The sequence below is a fragment of the Alosa alosa genome, chromosome 10 (genome assembly GCF_017589495.1).
Source record: "Alosa alosa isolate M-15738 ecotype Scorff River chromosome 10, AALO_Geno_1.1, whole genome shotgun sequence".
In the NCBI taxonomy this organism is placed as follows: domain Eukaryota; kingdom Metazoa; phylum Chordata; class Actinopteri; order Clupeiformes; family Clupeidae; genus Alosa; species Alosa alosa.
Window position 1 is genome coordinate 4,703,024 of NC_063198.1, and position 24,374 is coordinate 4,727,397.

A 24,374-nucleotide genomic window follows, 5' to 3' on the forward strand; every position below is an offset into this window, starting at 1 on the left:
TGATGAAATAACACAGCATCAGAAAAATCACAACCTCCAGAATTTGTTAACTCAGAAAGGCATTTGGCTTCACATTCACAAGTTCACATTCAGCGGTGTCATTATATCCAGCATCCCTGATGGGCATTTCAATGTAATGGTTGAAATAACACAGGAGCCCAAGCAGTGTCCTTATTTGGTGTTCTTCAAGGAAGCCCCTCACTTGGGAGTTCACAACACCTGCTGACACGCCTGAGCTATGACACGCCTGAGTTATTAGTCAAGGGCAAGAGTTGCTACACTCTTAAAATGAATATGTTGTCCCTATATCTGGACACAGAGGTGTGTTAAAAAACAATGCAAGTTATGTTGTTTTCAATGGAAGTTGTGTTATTTTCAACACATATTGTGTAACAAATAAAAAAGGAAACAACACAAAGTGTGTTGTCCCTATCTAGACACATGAGATGTGTTAAAAACAACACAAGTTGTTTCAACACATTCATTTTAAGAGTGTACATATTGCTCCTTGAAATTGGAGCACTATTATACAAATGTATTACATCTACAAATATATTTACTTGTTTGCTGTGTGAGTGGTTCACACATTTTGTGGTAATGTTTGGTAGTCCCTTTGATTGGTGGTCATATGGGTTATGTTTGATTTGTGCACATAATAATTCTTAGCAATCACACATATAAATGTACTTTTAAGTGATTGTAATGTTCTCAAGACATATTTTCTTAACTCTTTACAATGAATTGTATCAAGTTCTATTTCTCTCCTCCCAAAACCATACATGTTGGTGGATATTGCAGCTGTATGCCTTAAAAGGACCAGACAGATCTAAATCCTGTGGGATCTCTTTACATAGCCTCCCAACAAATCTTAAGACAGATTTGGTCTGCCACTTCAAGTCACAAGTACCAGCCGTGTCGGTGGGCTCAGTGGAGGATTTCTCGTGTCTAGAATGGTATGTTTAAATCTTAAATCCATTCATTATTTAGCATGTGGCACCCAGACAAGGCTTTTAATTATTTCCTGTTTGTGTTCACAAAGAACAGGATCACATTTTCATAGTTTAGAAACACTGAGCTTTACATGTGTCTTAACACATCCTCCAGTGCTCTCAAATGGAGAGAAATGATATTGTTGTTGCAGTAACCTATTAATTTGTTCACTGATTTAGTCAACAGTTCATATTCTTCTCTATGGTCAGTTGAAATTAAATTAAAAGTATCTGACAATATAACATTAACCTAAATGTTTGTGAACACTGAACACTGTGTTTTTTTTTCCTTTAATTTTTCCAACCAAAAAGGCAAACAAACTGACTCCAGAACAGATCACAGAGTACAAGGGAGTGTTTGAGATGTTTGATGAGGAGGGAAATGGAGACGTGAAGACCCAGGAACTGGAGAGGCTCATGAGTCTGATGGGCATCAACCCCACTAAGAGGGAGCTTGTCCAGATGGCCAAAGATGTGGACCAAAATGGTACGGTTCTGTGGATTTTACCCAGTCAATGCACTTGTCAGTCTCTCAAGTCAATGTAATAGTCAGTTTTTCGTTGAATTAACATTATTCAAATTTGAATTTAGACATACTGTGGTTCCCTTTATGATAGTGGAACTGAGTGACTTGTATTCTAGAGCCCATTCAAGTGGCACATGTGAAACTTGTCTGTCAGTTCCTTAATGGGTTGTTTTAAAGCGGTCATGCAAATGGCCCAATAACTGATGGGGGTCACTTTGGGGACATGTGGGTTAAAAGCCACAAAGGCCTCATGAATTGTAAGGTGAATACCAGAAGAAACCTGTAGAAAGGAATGCAACAAAAATGTCAGAGTTTGAGGAAATTGCCGGCAGAGAGTTGCCAGTAAGGAAGAGAGTAGCACCCAGACTGTTGTTGCACACTTTCACTGGAAGGCATGTCAGACAGGAAGACTGTAAGCGCACAGCAAAGTGGAAAAAAGTCTTGTTTTTTTCCTATTACATCCGATCGGCGTTAAATGCATTCTGGTGATATTAGGATGATAATTTTAACAATTCATGATTTTTGTACTTGAAAAACACAGGCTAAATATTCAGATAGAATATTGGTGGTGAAAAGTGTTCAAATGGGAATCTGCCACCATTTTTTTTCATTGTTTAAGTGAAGGATTACAATGCAATGCATAACTGGAGGAAAGAACATATTACATAATCCACAAAAAACCTGCATTCAAGCAATTTTTTACCCATCTCCAAACAATAGGCCAGGGCTTTACTGACCTCTGGTGTCATATTTGTGCAATTGCAGGAAAAGGAACTTTCAATTGTGACAGCTTCTTGGGATTGATGGCCTTGTACCTTGAGAGGACAAAGAATCAGGATGCAGAGCTCCGGGCTGCTTTTAAAGTTTTTGATAAAGAAGCCAAGGGCTACATTGATTGGAACGCACTGAAGTATGTTCATCGTTAAAATATATGTCTGTTCATAAGTGTTATTTGCCTATAATGAAATGTATTATGTGCTCCTGTCTGTGTAAACTTGGTTTTTATTTAGCTACTGCTTGGAAATAATCAGAATGGGAATATGGACTTCGATAATTAAGCAAAAGGTTATAGTAGACCAAAGAGGATCACTTCCATTTTGCCTGTGCACATTGAAGTCTACCTAAAAATAGTATCGAGCACAGATTAGAAAAAAGCACAGAAGAAATATGTGGTGACTGACCAAACTATTTTTGCACCGATGTAGCTAAATTTGGAAGGACTGATGATCTTTGTGACTCTCATGGGAGTAATATGAACTGAAGTTTATATAGGAGCTATTTATTTATGTAAATGCCCTTCTTTATGTATGAATTCCCTTCTGTGGTAGATATGTACTGATGAATGCAGGAGAGCCCCTGAATGAGCTGGAGGCGGAGCAGATGATGAAGGAGGCTGACAAAGATGGTGATGGAACCATTGATTACAAAGGTAACAGCATTTACTGTTGGTTTCCAAATATCAATATGGCTGCAGTGTAAATAGCTGCTACATGCAAGATTAATGTACGTGTATATTTTAAATTGTACTTTCTTACTTTACTATGGTAATGCAAAAAATAAAATGGTACCTTGTTGGTATACCTTTATTCTATTTTATGTTAACCATGAATTAATTTTCATGTTCCCAGAGTTTGTGGCTATGATGACGGGAGACTCATTCAGGATGAGCTAAATGTCATGATGTGAATTAAGCAATGCGGACTGGATGATCATTATAGAACACCATTGAGAGAAAACAAAAACCTAACAGTGAGAAAAAATTACATTTAAAATGAGATGCCATATATCAAAGTTATTTAAATTATATTAAATAATAAAATTATAAATTATATAAATTGTTTTTTTTATCTTAAGATTCATTATTTGTCATTATTGCATTGTCTTTTTTGAGAACTTCCAGTCATCCTCAATAAACATACAAACGAAAATATCTTCTGAATATTATTGTTCTGTGTTGTAGTGCTTGTTGAGAACAAAATTGTTATTGTAATTGTAAAGTAGATATTGATATTTCCAAATTTTCCAGTACAATAAGCCATCCATCCTTTTCAGTGTGTGTGTGTGTGTCTGTGTGCATGTCTCTCTCTTTCTCTCTCTCTCTCTCTCTCTCTCTCTCTCTGTTTGTGTGTGTGTGTGAGAGAGAGAGAATTGTAGTTTGGGATGGACCAATAAGATCAATAAGAATTCTGTTCAACCAGTTTATAACCAGGCATTGGACCCTGTACTAAATATAGAACCAAACAGTAATTTTCTTTGAAGTTGTGACTTGATTTTGAAAGTCTTAAGACCTCCCCTCAGTGGACACCCTACTGATTCAATAAAAACAAAGGCCATAATCTTGAGAAAAGGCTTTTCAAATACCCCAACAAAATTAATGGAAAAGGGCTTAAGGGCATTAAAATAGCACAGCACAAAGCATTCCAAAGTTAACACATGAACATCCATCTTATTATCAGTAAAACAACTTTCCAACCCATTTGTTTACTTTCTTTAGTTAATGGTTATGATATACTGATCTACCATTATTATTTCACATATAAGTATGATCAAATATGTCAATTTCTTAATTCTACACTGCTAAACTGCAAGCACTGACTGCTATTATGAGCGAATACATTCATGTTTGTACAGTATCTTCAGGTCAGCTTTGACAGGAAAGGGTTAATTTTCCATTAGCTGTCTACCCGGATGCAGTCATGTGCACAGCCAAAAAATCCTGCTGACATCCCTGGTAAGACAGATGGACAGCCCAAGGAGCCAACCAGAATGTCCGATAACATCCCAGCTGGCCAATGGCACAGTGGTGGGGGATGGCCTGGTGGCTTTGCTCGGGGGCTCGGGGAGCTCAGCCTCTGTGTGTGTGTAGCATCCCTGAAGCTGCTTGCGCTGCTTCAACTGCAAGGAGCAGGAGGAAAACAATGGGGTCTAAAGGGAGAGCTCTGGAGAGCGCTGCAAGTAACGCTTGAGTGGGCAGCACAACCATTGGTGCATCCTTGTCTCCCGGGAACTACTGACTCACCGGGAATGGATTTTGCTGTTAAAAAATTTACAACCCTTCAGCAATAGATCCTCCTCCTCTTCCTCTTCCTCTGGATCTGAAAGGAAGAAGGAGAAAGAGAAGTGGAAGGGAAAAACAGTGAGAAAGAGACAGCAAGAGAGAGAGAGAGAGGTTATCTCTTTTCTTACAGGGTCCTCATCATCACCCTATCCTGTGGCTCCTACTATCAGCTGTGTCAGTGTATTCCTTCCAGATAAGGTAAGCACCTCCATCTCTAATCTAGAAGGTCAGGAGGGGTTATCCATGCAGTGACGCTGGAGGGATTGCAAGGCCAGTGTTGCTGCAATGTGATAGACTTTTTGTAGGACTCTGGTTAAACAACAGCAACAACAACAAAACACTGATCGAGGAGGCAGTGGGGCAGAATTTTTTTCCTCCTGGGAATATTTGTGTGTATGTCTTTGTGCAGTGCTGGAGCTTCATTGGATGAGAAGGGAGGCTCAGATGGGTCTAAGCTGTCTGATTGGCTGGGAGGTTCACATGTTCCTCAGTACCAGCAGACTGAGAATACACACTCCAGGCAGCGCTGTGGTCTTTGGCTTATTCCTGTCGACTAAATAAGTGTCAGAGTCTACCGTTACATAAGGGGATTACTCTCACAGCTATCCACACACACAAACACACATACACAGAGAGAGAGAGATCAGTGACATTTCAAACCTGGATGTCACACGGTGCTTAAAACATTAGAAAGTAAACAGGAACTGGACATAAATATACTAGGAAAATACATGTCTCAAAAGGTGTGATTTGCAGACCATAAAATGTTTAATGATTGGCCGATATTGCTGTGCATTCCTGGCATATTCCCTCTTTCTTTCAGAAGATCATGAAGCATTTATTTGAGCAATATCAGTAATATCTTTGTTGGTCTTTTGTTATAGTTTTTCTGGAATGGCAACTCAAAGGGCTTACTCCATTGATGTGTGAATTAACTGGTGTGGGGAAGCAACACATGGGCAGGAACTTCTTGAAGAGGTTGGCAGAAAGGTAGACAGGGTAGGCTATAGGTGCTAGCAGGGTAGGTGAATCAGCCAAATACCTCATATTTGTTGTGTTTTGAAAGCCTCAGTAGAACATTGTCTGTTCCCCATAATTACCATTTTCAGCCGTGGCCTACTGGTTAGCACTTCGGACCTGTAACCGGAGGGTTGCCGGTTCGAACCCCGCAGTAGGCATGGCTGAAGTGCCCTAACCCCTCACTGCTCCCCGAGCGCCACTGTTGATGCAGGCAGCTCACTGCGCCGGGATTAGTGTGTGCTTCACCTCACTGTGTGTATGTACACTGTGTGCTGTGTGTGTTTCACTACGGATTGGGATAAATGCAGAGACCAAATTTCCCTCAAGGGATCAAAAGAGTATATATACTTATACTTATACTTTTCAATCCTTTTGTTTTGACTGCACCACCAGAGAAAAGAGGATTATAGGAGACATTGAACAGTGTCATTTAAGGACAACACATCTATTTTTTTGTGGCAGCAGCACACAAGGTCACATAAAGAGAGAAAAATAATCTGCTATTTTCTCCCATTGCAAGAAATACTCGCCATAACCTGTGTGAGTTGACTTTGACACTTTTGTTGGTAAATTGTAACTGGGGAACAGTCAGGTGCCTATCGGTAGTGGGGCAATCTACCTCTCTTTCATGGGGACCCATCTTTCTGCATTGTCATGAGAAGGTGAAGCCAATTGCCTGACCCTTGATTTGTAAAAATATTTTTTGCTTGGTACATTTCCATTTAGGGCCATTTGCTTTGGTTTAAAGTACAACTGCAATCTAAGAACAACCTATTTTTGGATTATAATGAGTGTAAACTTCATTAAGGACAGAAAAATCTTGATCTGAGTAGTTTTGAGTAAGACTGGTTTATGCATTTACAACAAAATAACAAAATAGCATATGGCAATTGCCTGGGGCAATCTGGCTATTGACAAGGCTCAAAAGATCATTGCACTTCTGTGGTATTGCAAAGAGGATCCCTACTGTCACACCGAAGTCATTGTAACTTTGTAAGTGTACAGAAAGAGTATACAAAGGAGTACTTGGGTATTATTCAGTGCCATCTTGTGTCTGTACAAGTCATTTCCCAAACTCTCCTCCTTTTGTGTCCATTGATATTTTGTGTGGCATCCGTTAATCGACTTGTATGGACTTCATATAGCAAGATGGCAGCAACTGGAAGAAGAAATAATGTAATGAACTGACTACACAAACAGTACTTTTTTTATAACCTTTCTGTACACTTACAAAGTTAAAATTACTTTGGGTTGTCTGTAGGCATCCTCTCTATCAGAGAAGTGTTGTAAAGTGGCTTAAAGTAGGTCTATAGTGATTTACTTTGATGAAGCAAGCTTGCCCCAAGGCTATTGCTATATGCTATTTCGTTGTAAATGCATATTCCCGTCTCGAAACTACTTCGATTGGAATAATTTTGGTGTACAGCGAAATGTTACACTCGATACCATCCAAAATTGACCCTGGGTTGTTCTTAGACAGGAGGTCCTTTTAATTGGAGCTAAACTGGTGCCAAAATTAACCTTTGGCATTTGACTTTGACTTGGACTGATTTGGACAATATTTTTAACTGTATGTAACTCGAGTACAGCAGCCAGAATAAATCAGGTCCAGAGCAACTTAAAATTTGTTGAGTTTGTTGGTGAGTCAGTCGTTGTAGAGATGATGATGATCCTGCTGGTCTGGCCTGTCTTTTTTTCCTCTTACTTGTTTTGTTTTAGGGAAATAGTAGATGCTGTTCTTAAAAGCTTTCAGATGTGGTTCTGGAAGCAATGAATGCAGTCAACTTATCAAGTTATTTACCATATGTCTTGCTTTTTTTTAAACAATTGAAGTCCTTGATAGACCCTCTAGCTGTAGAAGTGATAATCATATGACTAGTTGTATAAGAGTTCCTATATTGTGACATATATGGAAATTATTCGGCAGCTCAACATATCAATACTTTCCATGGACAACTACACTCTTACAAAATTCTTTCTTGAACCTCATTACATTTTTTATCCTAAAGATGGTGCCAAATCGCTGGGCCAATAAACCACTTATCTACATAACCTTGGGTTGGTTTTCCCATCAGGTTTCAACTACCATTGTCAAATGGCAGAGAGACTATGATTTTGAACACTCTCTCCTATAGTGGCTGGGACAGATAGTCCTGTGTTTCCTGATGCATTAGGGCATTGAGTGTACACATAGACTGTTCTATATATACAGTCTATGGATGTACATATATGTCAGTGTTTTCCAACAGTGTCTTTCATGTCAAAACTAACACGGTCATTTACATGTGTGGTGTATTTGTAAGTTATAAAAATGGCCTTTAACTTCTTATTCTAGATGACAATGAAGTAATTCAGATAACATAATTACTTAGAGAGTGTTTAGTAGCCTACAGTTTATTTCAAATCATTCTTATACAACAGTTAGGTCCAGTCAAACTATTTTTTAATTTCTGATTGGATGAGAGGTATTCCATGAGTCATTACGAATGACTAATGGTGATATCCCAGGACATCCCCACTTTTAAATGATCCAATGCGAACATTCCATTAATTCAAAGCGAGAGAGCAGTGACTTCATAACATCACATTTGAGTGAGAAAAAGGAGCAAATAAAGAGTAGGTGAATGTTCAATTTAATGTGACATACAATTAAGTAGGCAAGTGTGTGCACAAGCACATAGCCTCTCACTGAACTTGACTCTCCTCTGGTGCAAGGCTAAGATTATAACTATTTTTGTGTGCTTAGGGTGAATGAACAAACAATTTAAAATAAACAATAGAAAACACAATTTTGTATCTTAAAATAAATTAGTTTGTAATGGAACTGTTAAAGCCATACGACACTCATGGTCGTGGGGTTGGTAAAGGATATCACCACGACTGTAACTGCCTTCGGCGCCCTCGTAGTTACAGCCGTGGCGATAGCCAGCCCCACTCCCACTCGTGTCATATTGCTTAATTATTGTGTTTTGGGCTTCAGAATGTATTTCTTTACATTTTTGACCTAAAAACTGAAAACGTCATCTGAATGCATGGAGCCTGAAATGACTTAAAACAAAAAAACTACACATTGTACATTTTAAATATTTTGAGACAAATCATAAGCTTAATATCTGACATTTCCTGTGTCTTATCTCTAGCTACAGTGTTTACATTTGATTTGCATTCAACCATCGACAGTGCTGTGGTGGCATTTTGCTTTCAGTTCCTTATGCCTAGCGTCAAATTCCCCTTAAGGCAGGTGAAACTGTGTATCTATGTCGATGTGATGTGCGTCGATGTGATGTGCGTGTGTACCTGTGTTCTCCCTCTTGAACGCCCCTTCACATACGTAAGCCGCGTCTTCTGGGTATTGCTTTTCCTCGGTATAGTATTTGCCAGGCTGTGCCAGGCTGTGTTCTCGCTTTACCATGTGACCACATCCTGCCCACAACACTTGCTACTGCCCGGGCAGGGAAGGGCCGCTGGAACCCGAGATGGTGCACTGAACCGCTTCTGCTTCTTTCATTCCTCAAAGTAAACACAAATACACACAAAGACATGCACACACACACACACACATACACACACACACACACACACACACACACACATGCGTATGTAGATGCTCAATTTAAGCATATGGTGTATGTGTTGCAACACCAAACCCTGCTATTGCCAAATCGTTTCAAGACCTCGATTCTCAAGAAAACTAAGCAAAGCAGAAACTGTCTAAGAACACTTTGACATCTTGACAAGTAGAGAAACAGTTGCCCTCAGCTAAACAGATGCCAGCTCAAAGATATGAATGAAGTTCTCTTTAAATTTTGGAGTGTGTCGACACAAGCAAACCACACGTGCATGAATGACATTGGTTGTGTTTGACCTGCCGGTGTCAGTTCGAACCAGTGTGACTGCAATACTCGCAAAGTTGTGGTTAGACACAGCAGGCTTCCTTCTGTCTTAGACCCCACACACAACAAAACCAACATCCTAACGGTCTCCAACTGGATGTGAGGGGGCCTTTTAGTGGTTTGGACATTCAGTGCCACATGCTCATCCACTACACACACACACACACACACACACACACACACACACACAGACTATCTCTCTCTATCTCTCTCTTTCTCTCCATCTCTCTCTAACACACACACACTCAAAAAAAGATCAAGCTGTAATTAACTGTCATGATTCAATCAGATGTCTTTGAATGACTAAATCAGCCTAATGGTGATGATGATATCATGAGTGCTGATGAGAGACGTGGCCCCGTGTCTTGCAGGTCTATTTTTGCGTCGGGGCGCCGGGACATGTCTCTGGCGGAAGCAGCATCCTGGGAGCAGCCGAGCTGCGGCCCTGTGCCAGCCGAGGCGCAGCACTGAGGCGCAGATCGGAGACGCCACGCTGAGATAACGGGCCCCAGCTCCAGTACCACCCCCACACAGCGCCGCCGTCTGATCGTTTGTCTCGTCTGCCACGCTTCCCCCCCCCCGTCTCTCTCTTTCTCCCTTCTCTCTCTTCTTTTGTCTTCCTCGGTGCATCTCAGCATGGCGGTGTCTACAGCTGCAGGACCGGACCTCTTCCTGACTCCCACGCCCAACCCCACCACCCTGCCCTCGCTGTCCGCCGTGCCTGCCACCCCCACCTCCTTCCCTGTGACCACCGTGGGGCTCACGACTGCCGCGGAGAACATCACGACTGCCGCCGCGCCGACTATCCCTCTGACTACTCTGCTGACCACCACGCTGTCGGGCAACCAGACAGCCTTCAATGGCACAGGGCTGCCCCAGCTGGCGGAGCAGGTTGCGGGAATGGGCATGGTGCTCGTGCCCTTCGCCATCATCACTGTCCTTGGCCTGCTGATAATCGTGGTGAGACGAGCCTTTATTCGACCGGCCCACACAAAACTCAGTTTGTGCCAATGTCCAAAATGTATTAAACACCATGGATTTGGATGACCATTTTTTGCAGGGTGTCAATCATGCCTCCTTCTAGGCCCACAGAATGAATGGATCCCTTTCTTAGTTAATATGAATGTCAGGCTCTGACCGTAATACTACCTTTCTACAGCTGCCACTTTTATAGACTTTCTTGAACAATGCAAAACCTAGATCCACTATTTTCCCCCAAGATTATAGTCAATCACATGCCTAGAACTTTTGACAATATAGGTTTATGACAAACTTGTCAGTGACTTTAATTCTATGATTTGCTACATAAACAGGGCACCTGTCAACACCTGAATAATCCTTTGGGTTTCATGTGTTTGAGGTTGAAGAGTAAAAATCCCTCAAACCCCCAACATATTACATATGAGAGTTGTATTAGCATTCTTGATGTTATCTTATAGGATAGGCTTGCCTCCAACTAATGTCTATCTATCTATCTCTAAGTTGCTTACTGATACTTATTTGACTGTTGATGTCTTTCCCACAGCTGTTATATGTAAGGAAACGGAAAAGGTAAAAGCTCTTATGCGCACCTTAACACACTGATAAACTGAGATTAATACTTGGGTAGCAGACACTGCCCTTCATAATGGAGTTGTGTACATCAGTCACACCATTAACACTGTGACTTCTGACCCCGCTGCCAGACTGGAGAAGCTTCGGCACCAGCTCATGCCCATGTACAACTTTGACCCGGGAGAGGAGCAGGACGACCTGGAGCAGGAGCTGCTGGACCATGGGCGAGACGGCAGCCCAGCTGGGCCCAATGCCAAGGTGAGCCAATGCCGCAGTCTGTGGATTAGGAGATTACTTGCAATTTTCAATATTACTCTCACAGGAGAATTTATTTTGCATGACATCTTTCTTTCATGACAATTTTCTCACAGGAGAATTGTTTTTTTTTTTTTTTACATTTATTTGAGTAAGAGTATGCATGTTTTTGCTTTAGTTGGTCGCCATTTGTAATAAATCAATTGTCGCTCCTAAGAGTGTTTTGATCACATGTTTTTGTGTGCTGTTGACCAATCGATCTTTTTTTTATTAAAAGACATATCTGCTGCTTTTTTGTTCTTTTTCTTTGCATGGCCTTTAAGTTATGACACCTGACTGGTGAAATGGTGGTAGTACCGTGTGGTAAAGTATGCCCAGTTGTGTCTTTGCTTTGAGTGTCTATCACTCTTGTGATCCATTGTTGGCTTCTTCATACCCATCCATGTTTATTTATAGAACTTAAGCTCTCTCTGCAGATCAAACCATAGGAAACAAAGACATGCTGTACCTAACTGTCACAACCAGCCCTCCCCCTCTTTCTCTCTCCTTGTCTCTTGAACCTTCTTTAACTTAAATCAAAAACTATGCCACATCCTCACGCTCAATTTTTTCAGACCTACTTGTTCTTGACCCCTCTCAGTTGCATGGTGGTCGATAACTTAAGTATAAGTATACTTTTGATCCTGTGAGGGAAATTTGGTCTCTGCATTTATCCCAATTAGTGAAACACACTCAGCACACAGTGAAGTGAAGCACACACTAATCCCGGCGCAGTGAGCTGCCTGCAACAACAGCGGCGCTCGGGGAGCAGTGAGGGGTTAGGTGCCTTGCTCAAGGGCACTTCAGCCGTACCTACTGGTCGGGGTTTGAACCGGCAACCCTCCGGTTATAAAGTCCAAAGAGCTAACCAGTAGGCCACGGCTGCCCCCTAGTAGGCCACGGCTGCCCCCTTCTCTGTGTATCAAAGCCCAAAGTCAGTGTGGAATTTGGAATGCATGCAGCTTTGCTTCTTCACCTTTGTCTGATTCTTTTCTTGGTATGAACTTAATCTATTTGAAAAGTTGTGACTAAACACTGTTTCAACTGACCTTGACCATGTCCTTCAGTGAGGAAACTTGGCATACACACTTAACATTATTTCCCCATGTTTTCTTCTGCTCTTGTTTTTCTCCCTTTCTCATCTTTTCTCCTTACTCTGCATTTTGTCTCTCTTTTTCTCATAATGTTTTTTTGCATTCCCTTATGAGACGTGAGGACTCAACAGTATACCAAAATGTTTCTCCTTCCTCCTTCCAGACACTGACAACAAGCCAGGGTACCACTCAGAGGCCCAGCCGGCTGGTCTTCACCGATGTGGCTGACGCCATCAACGCATAATGCGCATGAACCTGACAAACTAAATTGAATGATGACAGGACTAAAGATCTGAAAAGATGGACTGAAGACTTTGAAGCAATGACATCCTTGGAGGACAGCTCCAGGATTTTAGCCATGACTTTGGGTGCGTGATGAGAGGGAGGAAGATTGTTATCTGTGCTGGTCTGCACCACAAACAACATCTTGTCTTCCAATTCGAATTTGTCTGTCATGGACAGAGAATGATGTTTATCGACGTTGAATGATGAATAGGGGTGATATTAATTTGTTGATATTTCAGGCTTCATGTATTCAAGCAATCATTTCCTGAGTGTCGTTTCTTGTTTATTGTAGGTGTATCTGAGAACATTGCACTATCTGACACCTTTTTGTGTGGAAATTCACTGCTGAATGGATGGCATGTCAACAGTGTTCTTGTATTCAACGTTTATTTCCTTATGGTCACTCCAATCCTCTAAATAGGGCATACAAATATGACTTTATATGAACACCTGTGGGAAGAATTTAGAAAACATGAACTTATCGTTGCCGTGGATTCTGCCAGTTAGCGTAGCGTAGGTGATGACGTTCAAGTGTCCCCTTTCAAACTGGAGTAACTGCACTTCATTTTATGCCCATGCAATATTGACTGGAGCTATGTTGCTGGAGCTGGTGAGACGACTGGAATCAGAGTTCTGAACTCTTAAGCTGACTTTTAGATGACACTTGGGACACACGCTTCTGTGGCTAAGCGGACGATGTGGACTGGATTCCTTTGATGACTGTTCTGTTGTTTGGATACACTGCTGCATGCATTTTAGTGTCTCATGGAATGTCTTAACGCTGGGTCCTGGGAACCTTCAACAACAATAGTTGGCCAGGTGTGGAAAAGACATGCGGATGATAAAGGGAAACAGAAGAGTGATGGATCAGAGGAAGAGAGAAAGAGAGGAATAATAAAAGAAAGAAGAAATGTCCTCTGCCCCACCTGACATACTTTACAAGGGGACCATTGTGAGAATGTAGTGTTTTAAATATACTTTTGTGACTAAGGGAATAAATACATGAACAAATACTTTCTAAACTGTAAATTAAGTGTTTTTTAAACTTACGCAAGATATAGAGTCTGCTCGACACTATTACACTACTGTATCCAGTCTGTCTTCAAGGTTAACACCAATGTACGTGCGGTACCTCTACAGCCTCCATCTCTTCTGTCAGGATGGAGAGGGATTTCAATTCAGTCCTGGTCCTTCTAAAGTCTACAGTTGCTTTCACCACATTTAAAACACGGTGGTTATCCTCCCAAAATGTAACACAAATCAATCAATCAGTTCCCTGTGCTCAGTCTCTGCAGATGACAGGCAGAGTTATACAAATAAGTTCCTGTCAATAAATAGATTTTAAAATAGACTTAATTTCACTTATTTTATTATAAACACACTTGATACTTCAGCCAGTACAGTAGCAGTCAGCTACAGTAATGTGTTTATTTCATCCTGGTGGTGCTAATCATGTTCAGTAATGTAAGGCCAAACGGTTGTATTCAGTTGGGAGTACGGTGTACATTTTAGGACATCCTCAGGTGTACATTTTAGGACATCCTCAGCTGTCAGTCAGGTGTCAGACATTAGATGAAAAGGCATCAGGTCTCAGGAAAACTGCTGTCAAGTTTTTATGTAATTACACAGTCATGTCTCAGAAATCAGATGAAAAGGAGTCAGCTCTGAGGAAAAGCAGAGTCAGACGAAAAGGTCTCAGATAAAATGTTAGAGTCAGGTTTCAGACATCAGATAAAAAGGTCTCAGATAAAATGTTAGAGTCAGGTCTCAGGAAAACCGCTGTCAGAAAAAGGGGAGTCAGACAAAAAGGTCTCAGATGAAAAGTTATCAGAGTCAGGTTTCAGAAAAAGCAAGTGTAGCCTAATAATTTACAGTAAATATCAAAATTATGTATTCAAATTAGGGCTGTCAAAATAAGATTCATTTCGATTAATATAATTTGAGAAAAAATAACTGATTAAAAAAAAAATAGCACAGATTAATCGATTCCGTATGACCTTTGACCCCGAGCCGTTCTAGTCAGTAACAATTAGACTGTAAAATGAAGGAGAGAGAAGAAAATGTGCTGCCTAGATCATTGATTGGAACATTTACTTTTAAAAAACAGCCTGATGGTTTTGATAAAAATAAAGTGTTGATTAAAATAAAGTCCTCTGCAATGTCTGCAGCAATGAATTTGCATATCACCGGAGTTCGTCAACTCTAAAGTCGCACATCAATGCAAAGAAATAGTGTTGACATTGAGGGGAGTGTTAATTTATTTTCATTGTGTCCCCTAGGTTATACAGTATCTGTGGCCTGAAATGCCTTGTAAGTGAAAAAAAACTTCTTCCCGAAGCACATTTGAATTTATTTCCTCCGCATATTAGGTCATATTATAGATTATTATGGCCATTATTTGAACAGTGAAAATAATAGTAAAAGAGTTTTTGAACTTTAATGTCACTAATGCTGATTATTCAATGATTCATTTGAATTTAAATATTTAAAATACTTTCACAGCAAAAATTATATATGCAATTAAATTAGATTAATTAATCACAGAGTATGTAATTCATTAAATTATTTTTTGTAATCAATTGACAGCCCTAATTCAAATGACTAAATATGTTTAGCTATTAGTAATTATGCAGATCATAACATACGATAAAGTATAAAGTATAAAGTATACACACAAAGTTTATATGAATTCCAAAATATGAAATAGAAATCTATGACACCATCACTTTCTATGTGTATGTGTGTGTGTGTGAGTGTGTGGAGAGTCAATCAAATTCTATGATTGCCACTGATGTGAATGATCACACAATATTCAGTATTACTGATGGTGTCAAGGAGGTGGGGGCCCCCAGACCAAATCAAATTTTAAAAAATCGCAAAAGTATCGAAATTGAGATTCTTCACTTGGTATTGGTATTGAAACAATAATGTTGGCATCGTGACAACAGGAGTTGGGGATCTGTCCCTACCAAAGCTGAGACTAAACCTACGCCCTTCCTTCCTACTCCAAGAGAGACTCACACTCACACTAACACCTATAGTGCAGACCTGTTGTATACTTTAATCAATTGAATGAAAACACATAGCCACACACAAACAACATCACAACAAACAATATGATAGGAAAACTCAAGGAAAATTTATTAGCAATGTTTTTTTTTTAAAAATACAACAAAATTATGCTTTTGAGGTATAAGGAATGACCATTTCCAATTTTCTCTTTGTCAGGTAAAGGCAATGAAAACTTGGGCAAACTAGCTCAAAGCAACAAAACAAAATACATGATTTAGCATAGGATGACAATGAACAGATGTCAACAAATATATTATAATGGAACAAAGGGTTCTAATAAACCTTCATGATTACAAAAGACTAAAAGTGATTTTTTTACTTATTGAAGTTGTCCCAGCAGAAAATATATTGTTTGTCCTGAAAAAAGAACACTTATATTCATATGCAAGTCTGAATATGAAAAAAAAAAAATTGGCTTTGTTGCAAATAAAGGCTGTTTGGTGAATGCAGGGTGCTTGAACATGACAACATTGGTACCACAGAAGCATCACTCAGCTGACTTGCATTGTTCAAGTAGATGGAGGCTGAGGAGCATGTCAAGTAAATTTTGCAGCGTTAGGATTACTGGCTCAGAGTAACGCACTATATTGGTGTGAGGATGATCCGAAGCTTTGGAGGTACTGAGTTGTGTGCAGAGGCAGTGAATGCAGGAGTTGAAGCCAAATAATAACATCCGCTGATTTCTTACAGCATCAACGCCCAGGTAAATCCATAATCAACCGGAAGTATGGAAATGCAAAGTAAGTAAATACACAATATGGATAACAACATTCAATACCAGCATGGTGGGCCATTCAATGACAAAATGAGAAATATAGGATATTGTGTATACAATGAGGTACTACCCCTGTATGTATCAAAATGTCCTGTTGTATCTATACAGACATTTCCATGATATCTACATTTTAAAATACATTTATATTCCGCTGTAGCATAGTTACATCCATTAAAAAACGGATGCCAGAAGGGCATGTAAAGAGAGAGAATAATATAAATGTATTACATTAAATCTAATGATGGACCAAATGCATCTGTCAATATACAGTATAAAAAAGCCAATGATGGAAAAAAACATTACGCTGATAGCTATCAAAAAAAAGCCAATCTCAACCCACAGTGTCACTTTAGTTGAAGGCCTGTAAAACTTCTAAGAACCAGAAGATAAAGAAGGAAAGTGCCGGTTCACAAACCACACCATCTTGTGACAGAACAGAAACACAGAAACCTTTCCCATACTTTGCCATAAATGACCATTACCATATGTGGATTTAAATACACTGAGAAGAAACAATTTGTTTTTGAGTCATTGTGAAAGATTAATTTCATATCCAATTCATAATTCTATTTCAATCATTTCCTTCATTTGAGCAAACACATTTTTTTTTAAATACAAAATAAGTTTAGCCTTATGTGCCCATATTTCATTTTGAAAACGTTAATCCAACTTCACCATTTAGACATTCAGATGGCTAATTTTACAGGCTTACAGTAATGACGCACACTGCACAAAAATAACAATCATACACCTTTGAGATCAGTAAATGTTTTTGTCATCTTGTTTGATCCTAAAAAATACTGATGTGAATGTTCAAGCATTATCAGATAAATGTAAACTCCTGTGCTTTGTCCAGAGCATATCCTGAGTATTCTGCATTCTGAGAAGGTGGTGGGGGGGGGTGTACAGTATGTTAAGACATCCTGAGGGGTGTGTGTGTATTTGTATGTGTGTGTGTGGGGTGGGGGTGGGGGGCAGTGCACCTGTGTGAGGCAAGCCCGATGTGACTGCTGTGTGGTGGAAGGAGGGGTTGGAGGCGGACCAACCGACCCTCCTGAGGCACTAGCCGTCTTCACAGCCCTCCCTGCACGGGTGGGGGCGCCGTGGGAGAGGGGGGTGCGACGGGTGGAGCCTCCGCTTCATCTCGAGCCGCCTGAGAGGAGCGAGAGATACACAAAAAGGTGGAAATGAGACTTTGTGTGTGTGTATGTGTGTGAGTGTGTGTATATGTGTGTGTGTGTGTGTGTGTGTGTGTGCGAGAAAGAGAGAGATAGAGAGAGAGAGAGATAGAGAGAGCAAGAATATGAACAAGTGTACGGCTGAGAAATGCGACCGTTGCGTCCAGGAAACCATGCGAAGTAGGGAGTTTAGTGACAGTTTAGTACTTAGTTTCCCTCGCTGCTCCTGAGTCATTTGAGCCGCACTCGTGCCCGTTTGAAAGAGTCTGGGGGAATTTTATGCAGCCTTTTGCAGGTGCCTCTATGAGTGCACTGGGAGTTTCTTTAGGGTTTCAGGTCCCTTGTCTACCGGCTTCTATACGCCCCACAGCAATGCTGTGCCCTGGCTGGCCTCTTCTTTCCCAAATGTACAGAGCACAGGGGTTTTCTTTAACAGCATTACTGAAATAACTCAAACACTCCTATTTCCAATAACAACTGCAAAACTGTTTGATAGGACCTAATTTCAGTAGCTCAACTTTTTTACACACACACACACACACACACACACACACACACACACACACACACACACACACACACACACACACACACACAAACACACACACACACACACACACACACACACACACACACAGACACAGACACACAAAGACACAGACACTCACACATACACCAATGACAGACAGACTTCAAAGTCAAATTATGCACCAGCAACTTGTTAAGGCACTGAGCTGGCAGCAAATTCAGTTATACACACCACCAAGCTGACTGAAAACACACCAGACAGAGCCCCCTTAGCCAGTTTTTTAAAAGATAATTTATGACGAAGGTTTCAGCAAATTAACAGATAGAATATATATTTAAGCACATTAACAGGTAAAAACAAACTGTATATACTTGTGGTTTTAGGTTTTTAAAATCAAAATTTCAGGTAGAATGATACTTTACAATGTCTTTACAGGATAAGGAAGGGGGATTCTAAAAGTCACAGGTTGATGGTACATATTCCTCTTTTTTTCCAGTGTACTGTTGAGTTGACATGACTGGTTAAGATGTCTACTCAACTGCTCTGTATAACTATAGTGTAACTATAGTGCAATAGCTAACACATACCATACCATGTGTAGACTAGACTTTGAGTTGTTCACATATTGCATTAGTATGCTCTAGTCAGTGTGTTAAGTCTTACCTGTTGCTCTTCCTCACTCACTTTCTGTGGCTATGGAAAACAAACAGGTTTAAGTTAGAGTTAGAATGATAAACTGGTTTTAGGCACTTAGTTAATTACAAGACAACAGGTTTTCCTGTTAATCTCCAGTTCAGATGTTGGTATAATGTAACTACTTATTGGAGTAGTGTGTGTCACAGGAATGTGCACTCACCCATTTTCTTGGACGTCCACGTGGCCTTCTCTGACCTGCTGGCTCGACCTTCTGCAACAGTGTGAATTAAACGCAGGTTAGCAACCCCCCAAGGAGAACAACAATGGTGGAAAGAATGAGTGGTAATAATGACAGAGCTTTTACAATTATTTTTAAGACTTTTCAAGGACTCTTTTGTATGCCCTTCCATATGCTCAGATCCAAATACTATTTCACTTAATTTCTAACATGAATTTTATAACAGAATAGAATGTGAGAAATGAAATGATAATTCAACAGTGAGAAACAGTGGCTTCATAAGAGGTGGAGGGCTCTTGGGGATCAACGCTTTTCAACACAAGCTCTATGACCCTCTGGAAGCTCTTGGACCAGATGGGCAGTGGTCGTTCAGGGTGTGCATACCTTGGGTGTGACCTGCTTGTTCTTACTTCCTCTGGGCCGCCCACGAGGTCTCCTGGGAGGAGGAGGACCAACAGGCTCCTGACAGAGATGGACAGAAGATGATGAGAGAGAGAGAGAGAAAGAGAGAGAGATGGGGAAATTAATGAAAATTAATATGAGGGAGAATGGAATGACATGGAGAGAAAGGAGAGAGGATAAGAGAGAGGGAAAGAAAGAAAGAGAATAAGATAAGAAAAAGTAGAAAAGAGAACATTTCAGAATGACTGGCTATAGACCTGACTCAGTGTGGTGTATAGTCACAGGATCTTTCTGATCATTTAACTGATATTTTCATGTGGTCTTCAACTGCCACTTTCAGCTACCTATTCATTTCCAAATCAAAACAGTCTTCATTAGTGCTCTGAAACCACTGAGCCCTAGTACTGCATTCACTGCTATCATGATCCGGGGGTTATTTTACTGTGTGCTTTTGATACTGCGCTTCAGATAATATAGTGCCAGTAAATTCCATAGCCTAGGTCATTTGTACAAAATCATCTAAATCAAGACACATCAAATAAATATCAGCCAATGAAAATTGTTTTCTCATGTTTGTCAACTGACCTGGACAAGTGGGCTAATTCGCTTCCATATGTCTGACCTTTTGAGCCCAAGGTTTAGCAGAAACTTGCTTTGGGAATCTAATTCTACTGTCTAATCCTCTGTATTCACCCAATTTCTGTCTTGGCAGTTATTCTACAGTACATTCTACATGTACTAAACGTCATTTAAACATAAATAGCAGTTCATGGACTTAACTCAGTGGATAGAATTCAGTTGAATACTTCGTCAAACAGTGTCTTGGTGTGACTTATTTCTGGCCTGATTCTGGCCAGTGTGAAGACTACAGCAAATTAGTTACCTGCCCACTTGCAATTTACCGTTGAGGCAGAGGGCTTCCTCTACACACCCACTGGCATGTCATTCTTCTTCACAATCCCAGTCAGAGTGGTATGCGTCATTTACAACACTCTTTGCTAATTAGCTAATTGGGTGTGACCACCCCCAGTGCCAGACAGGGGCATCACTAGCCCTATCTTTGGCTAAATTAACATAACTACAGTTTACAAAAATACTTTTAAGTGACAGAGGTAACCCACACTGCAGCATCAGTGACATTACATAGCCAACTTTTTTAGTTATTTTAGGAAATGGTCTGATCTCAATTCATCTCATTCTGAGGAAGCCTGCTTTGCCCTGTGATCCAATGGGAGTTGCCACTGGCGCCCATATGATTGTAACCTCTGACCTCTTGCTGTTTTCGTGGTCGACCCCTCCCACGCCGTGGTGGCTCAGGCTGTGGCTCTTCCCCTGAGGTAGGCCCCGCCTCCTCGGCGCTCTGACTGCTGGACCCCGCCTCCATCCGCCCTGGTCACCTGACACACCTCGGCAGGCACAGGAGCATGGACTACCTCAGCAGCTTGCTGTCAGGATAGGCTTCAAAGTTGGGCTGCACAACAGGCAGAAGGTCATTATTAACTGGCACAACGAAAGACCTATGTGAAGTGAGAAACTGATCCATTTTTTAAGGCAATACATTGGATTTTAAATTCAACAACACACACTAACCATTTCAAGCGACAAATCCGTCAAAAACTTGTTTAGGGTAATTTTCTTTTTGGTATATGGCACACTAAACAAATGTGGTGAATAAGTACAGTGATTACTGTATGAATACCTCTGGCTCTTCCGAGATCTTATGCGATTCTCTTGCAGTTAAGTGTATAGCTTAGGCTACTCACTTCATAGCCTATGTAGGGTGGATTGCCCTAATTTGGGAATTTGTTTGTTTTTCAGACTTCTGTAGTAGGCCTAGGCTAGGCTACAATGTGGCAACACATTGAATCCACGTCCAATTTTGATCACAGGACCCTACAGCTTTGGCTTTACCATAGTTTCACTGACATTCATTACTTTGGGGAAGAGCCACACCCACTGTAGGTTAGGTGTTCCACATTAGGCAGTGTCCCACAATAGGACAAGTAAGTATATTTTTCGAGTTCTGTGGAAAAAAAGAATCACCTGTAGATAGCTAAAAGGGCCTAAAGTTAAAAAATCCCACTCATGGTATGAGTAGGCTATTACTTACCTGAGTGTTGTTATTTCACACCCACATAACTTCTGAAATAACTGAAACTGTAGGCTACCCTATATTTGGGTAGACTACACAACACACATTTCTTATTAGTAGGCCTAATATAGGCTAATAGTTGCCTACCGAATATACAATAAAATAAAACAAAAATATAGGCTATTGAAAACATAATAAAGTTAGCCTATTTAAGATTTCCAGGTTTCACACCATGACATTTAAATGGACAAATCATTGTATCCAGACTTCTAAAAAACTTTTTTTTTTAATAATAGAAATAAAGAGAAGAAACAACATAGCCTAAATAAAAAAAATACACTTGGGCTAATTTAATACATTTAAAAAGTCAAATTGTAAACATGACGAAGATCGCAAGCGGTGCTCTCGGCATCCGTACAACGTGCTGCAGACACTCATGTAAACATTGCTTGATCGCTGTCTGAACTGGTCAGCTACAGCCGCATAGGATAGCTTACACTTCGCTATAGCAACGAATCTATGCCAAACTGAATAGTCTTTAATGGACCGTAGTGTGCATTACTCTAAACAATTAGGGTAATCTTTGAATCGTAGGCTATGTTACAATAGTAGTTTAGCCATTAGCCATCATTACTGGGCAAAACAATGTAGGCTATTGCATATTGAGAGTCAATGCCTCTACGAGCAAAATGCTTCTTTAGATACAGATGCATGCTATTCGTGACTGCTCAAGTCAGACTAACAACATTAGCGACGTTGTTGTGGTGAGAAGGTCTTGAACCTTAAAACAAGTCTGAGTTCCTTCTCCACACCCTTGTTGGAGGAAACTGCGTAGGCTGCTGTAAACATGATGAGCTAATACACTTTTCTGACACTTGAAATGACGTGGAATTTAATAAACATGTTGTTTACTTTCTATAGCTGGCTTCCTCGCGCTACAGCTGTATGAGCTGAATAACACGCACATCAACAAAATAGAACGAGCCCAAATAATAATTATTACAATTATAATTATTATTAGTATTTTATTCCAAAGAAAAGAGGTTCAGTAACCTACTCACATGTGTCTATCTGCGTCTCTCTCTTTTCTCTTCCTCCCTAATGCACAGAGAGCTGAACAGCTTAAGTCTGCAGCACAGACCAGACTCAAGCATTGCTGACTTTGCCAAGCCTTAGGAGAAATGTAGTCTATAGGCTTTCGTAACAGCCTTTGCCGTATAGCATAGTGAAAGACACCTCCCACTTGAGAGGCGGACCTAAATCACATAAAGATCTCTTCGTGAAATCTATGTTCAAGATATTACATATCTGTGTAATGATGTCTCGACTACTAGAACTTGTTGTGTTGTAAATACCTGATGTATCCATAGCAAAACTTTTACATGATCTTTTACTTTATAGGTTTATTTAATCAAAATGTTTTTGAGGATGAAAATGTACAGAATGGGTTCATTAGTGTGAGTACTCTCCTGTGTGTGTGTGTGTGTGTGTGTGTGTGTGTGTGAGTGTGTGTGTGTGTAAATGAGCATGCATTGTCTGAGATTGCGTGCGGCTCCAGTCTTGAGGTTTGTTTAAGCTGGATTCCATCAGGCTCATTGGCGCTGGCCTTCAGAAATCCTCCTATAGAACTGCCAGGAATGTGCAGTGCTCACACTTCTGTCCACGGCTCAGATGCATTCATGGCACCAAAGGATGGCCAGCCGGACACCCCTTTGCACCAGAGAGGGGAGGAGGTGTGTGTGTGTGTGTGTGTGTGTCTGTCTGTCTGTCTGCCTGTCTGTAGGAGGAGGGGGACATGCTCTGAACTTCTACATCAAGAATGATGACCACTGTAGGAAGATCTCTGTATTGACACTGGATACCATAATTTCCCGTCTGTTAATAGAGATTTATTGATTTTGCAAATTTCCTTAGCTATGAGGTTAATATGCAGGAGCGGGATTTACATGGGAATGCATTTCTTTTTTCTTCATTCTTCGTTCTGATTAAAGTACTGATCTAATTCTGATTCATTGGATTGTTGGACACTGTGCTTAATACACAGCTGTGGTCAATACAAGGATTTGTCTTTTTTTGTCAGTTTATTCATGATGTGGCTAATACATGGGAAATTACTGTCATTTAATAAATAAAAATGATTGTAATTCCAGGTGCAAGTGAAAACAAGAGAGAATGAGAGAGAGATGGAGAGAAAGATAATCATGCAAATACTAAGAAAGAAAGAAAAGTTGTTATGTGGAAATCTATAATAGGCATTACAGTACCTAAATAGATAACTCCATAAATTCTGTAGAGGCGGGGATGGTTGCTTAAACGTTGATGCTGATGTCAGGTGTGCTAAGGTGTGCAGTAATATTTTTCAGTCGTGGTTTTCTTTGTCACGCACATACCAGCCTTGTACCAGCTGTGCTGTCAGTTGGTTGCTTACAAAGCTGTTGCACTTGACAACCAAATAAACCAGATGACAGCCACAGAGCGGAAGTTATGTGTGCGTCACAAGATGCGTGTGTCACTACATAACTTAGAGCATCCTAGGTCCCACCCAGCATCATAACAGTGACGCAGGTTGCAGTATCTCTGAAACGAAACGATAAGTTACTGGTAGTTGCGCATTCCCGCTTACTCAGAGCCATGATTAAAACAGTGAAACGCCGCTCACTCAGAACTTCGGTCACTGATTGGAGTTGTTGTCAGTCTCTGTTCGAGTAGCGTCACACATCGCTTATGAGACCCAACACA

At 40.5% G+C, this 24,374-nt stretch overlaps 3 protein-coding genes across 5 annotated transcripts; 2 read left to right on the forward strand and 1 right to left on the reverse strand.

Moving 5' to 3' along the window:
- Nucleotides 1-824: 824 nt before the first annotated feature.
- On the forward strand, nt 825-3,432 carry LOC125302485 (calglandulin-like). Its single transcript, XM_048255691.1, has 5 exons — nt 825-953; nt 1,302-1,476; nt 2,281-2,425; nt 2,844-2,944; nt 3,144-3,432. Exons 1-5 carry the CDS (start codon nt 951-953, stop codon nt 3,185-3,187), a joined length of 468 nt encoding a protein of 155 aa, XP_048111648.1. The 5' UTR covers nt 825-950; the 3' UTR covers nt 3,188-3,432.
- Nucleotides 3,433-4,086: 654 nt separating this feature from the next.
- On the forward strand, nt 4,087-13,731 carry si:ch211-161c3.5 (uncharacterized protein C3orf18 homolog). Of its 2 annotated transcripts, XM_048255950.1 has the most exons (6): nt 4,087-4,771; nt 9,858-10,446; nt 11,012-11,037; nt 11,172-11,298; nt 11,619-11,658; nt 12,592-13,731. In XM_048255950.1, the coding sequence occupies exons 2-5, from the start codon at nt 10,123-10,125 to the stop codon at nt 11,622-11,624; spliced, it is 483 nt and encodes a 160-aa protein (XP_048111907.1). In that variant the 5' UTR covers nt 4,087-4,771; nt 9,858-10,122; the 3' UTR covers nt 11,625-11,658; nt 12,592-13,731. The 2 variants fall into 2 exon arrangements, with proteins under 2 accessions (XP_048111907.1, XP_048111906.1); XM_048255949.1 differs by lacking the exon at nt 11,619-11,658 and having other exon boundaries at nt 4,097-4,771.
- A 2,099-nt stretch (nt 13,732-15,830) lies between these two features.
- si:ch211-161c3.6 (high mobility group AT-hook 2b) lies at nt 15,831-22,911 on the reverse strand. Of its 2 annotated transcripts, XM_048256005.1 has the most exons (6): nt 22,697-22,911; nt 20,814-21,014; nt 19,526-19,603; nt 19,124-19,174; nt 18,931-18,960; nt 15,831-17,713 (listed from the first exon to the last, which is right to left on the reverse strand). In XM_048256005.1, the coding sequence occupies exons 2-6, from the start codon at nt 20,925-20,927 to the stop codon at nt 17,633-17,635; spliced, it is 354 nt and encodes a 117-aa protein (XP_048111962.1). In that variant the 5' UTR covers nt 20,928-21,014; nt 22,697-22,911; the 3' UTR covers nt 15,831-17,632. The 2 variants fall into 2 exon arrangements, with proteins under 2 accessions (XP_048111962.1, XP_048111963.1); XM_048256006.1 differs by lacking the exon at nt 22,697-22,911 and having other exon boundaries at nt 20,814-22,689.
- Nucleotides 22,912-24,374: the final 1,463 nt, after the last annotated feature.

Coding starts and splice junctions, on each gene's coding strand:
- LOC125302485 (XM_048255691.1), top strand. Junction 2,426..2,843: donor ATTGATTGGAACGCACTGAA/GTATGTTCATCG, acceptor CTTCTGTGGTAG/ATATGTACTGATGAATGCAG. Junction 2,945..3,143: donor TGGAACCATTGATTACAAAG/GTAACAGCATTT, acceptor TCATGTTCCCAG/AGTTTGTGGCTATGATGACG.
- si:ch211-161c3.5 (XM_048255949.1), top strand. CDS start 10,123: ATGGCGGTGTCTACAGCTGCAGGACCGGACCTCTTCCTGACTCCCACG. Junction 10,447..11,011: donor TTGGCCTGCTGATAATCGTG/GTGAGACGAGCC, acceptor TCTTTCCCACAG/CTGTTATATGTAAGGAAACG. Junction 11,038..11,171: donor TATGTAAGGAAACGGAAAAG/GTAAAAGCTCTT, acceptor CCCCGCTGCCAG/ACTGGAGAAGCTTCGGCACC.
- si:ch211-161c3.6 (XM_048256005.1), bottom strand. CDS start 20,927: ATGGAGGCGGGGTCCAGCAGTCAGAGCGCCGAGGAGGCGGGGCCTACC. Junction 19,604..20,813: donor GACCACGAAAACAGCAAGAG/GTCAGAGGTTAC, acceptor CATCTCTGTCAG/GAGCCTGTTGGTCCTCCTCC. Junction 17,714..18,930: donor TGAGTGAGGAAGAGCAACAG/GTAAGACTTAAC, acceptor CGCTCCTCTCAG/GCGGCTCGAGATGAAGCGGA.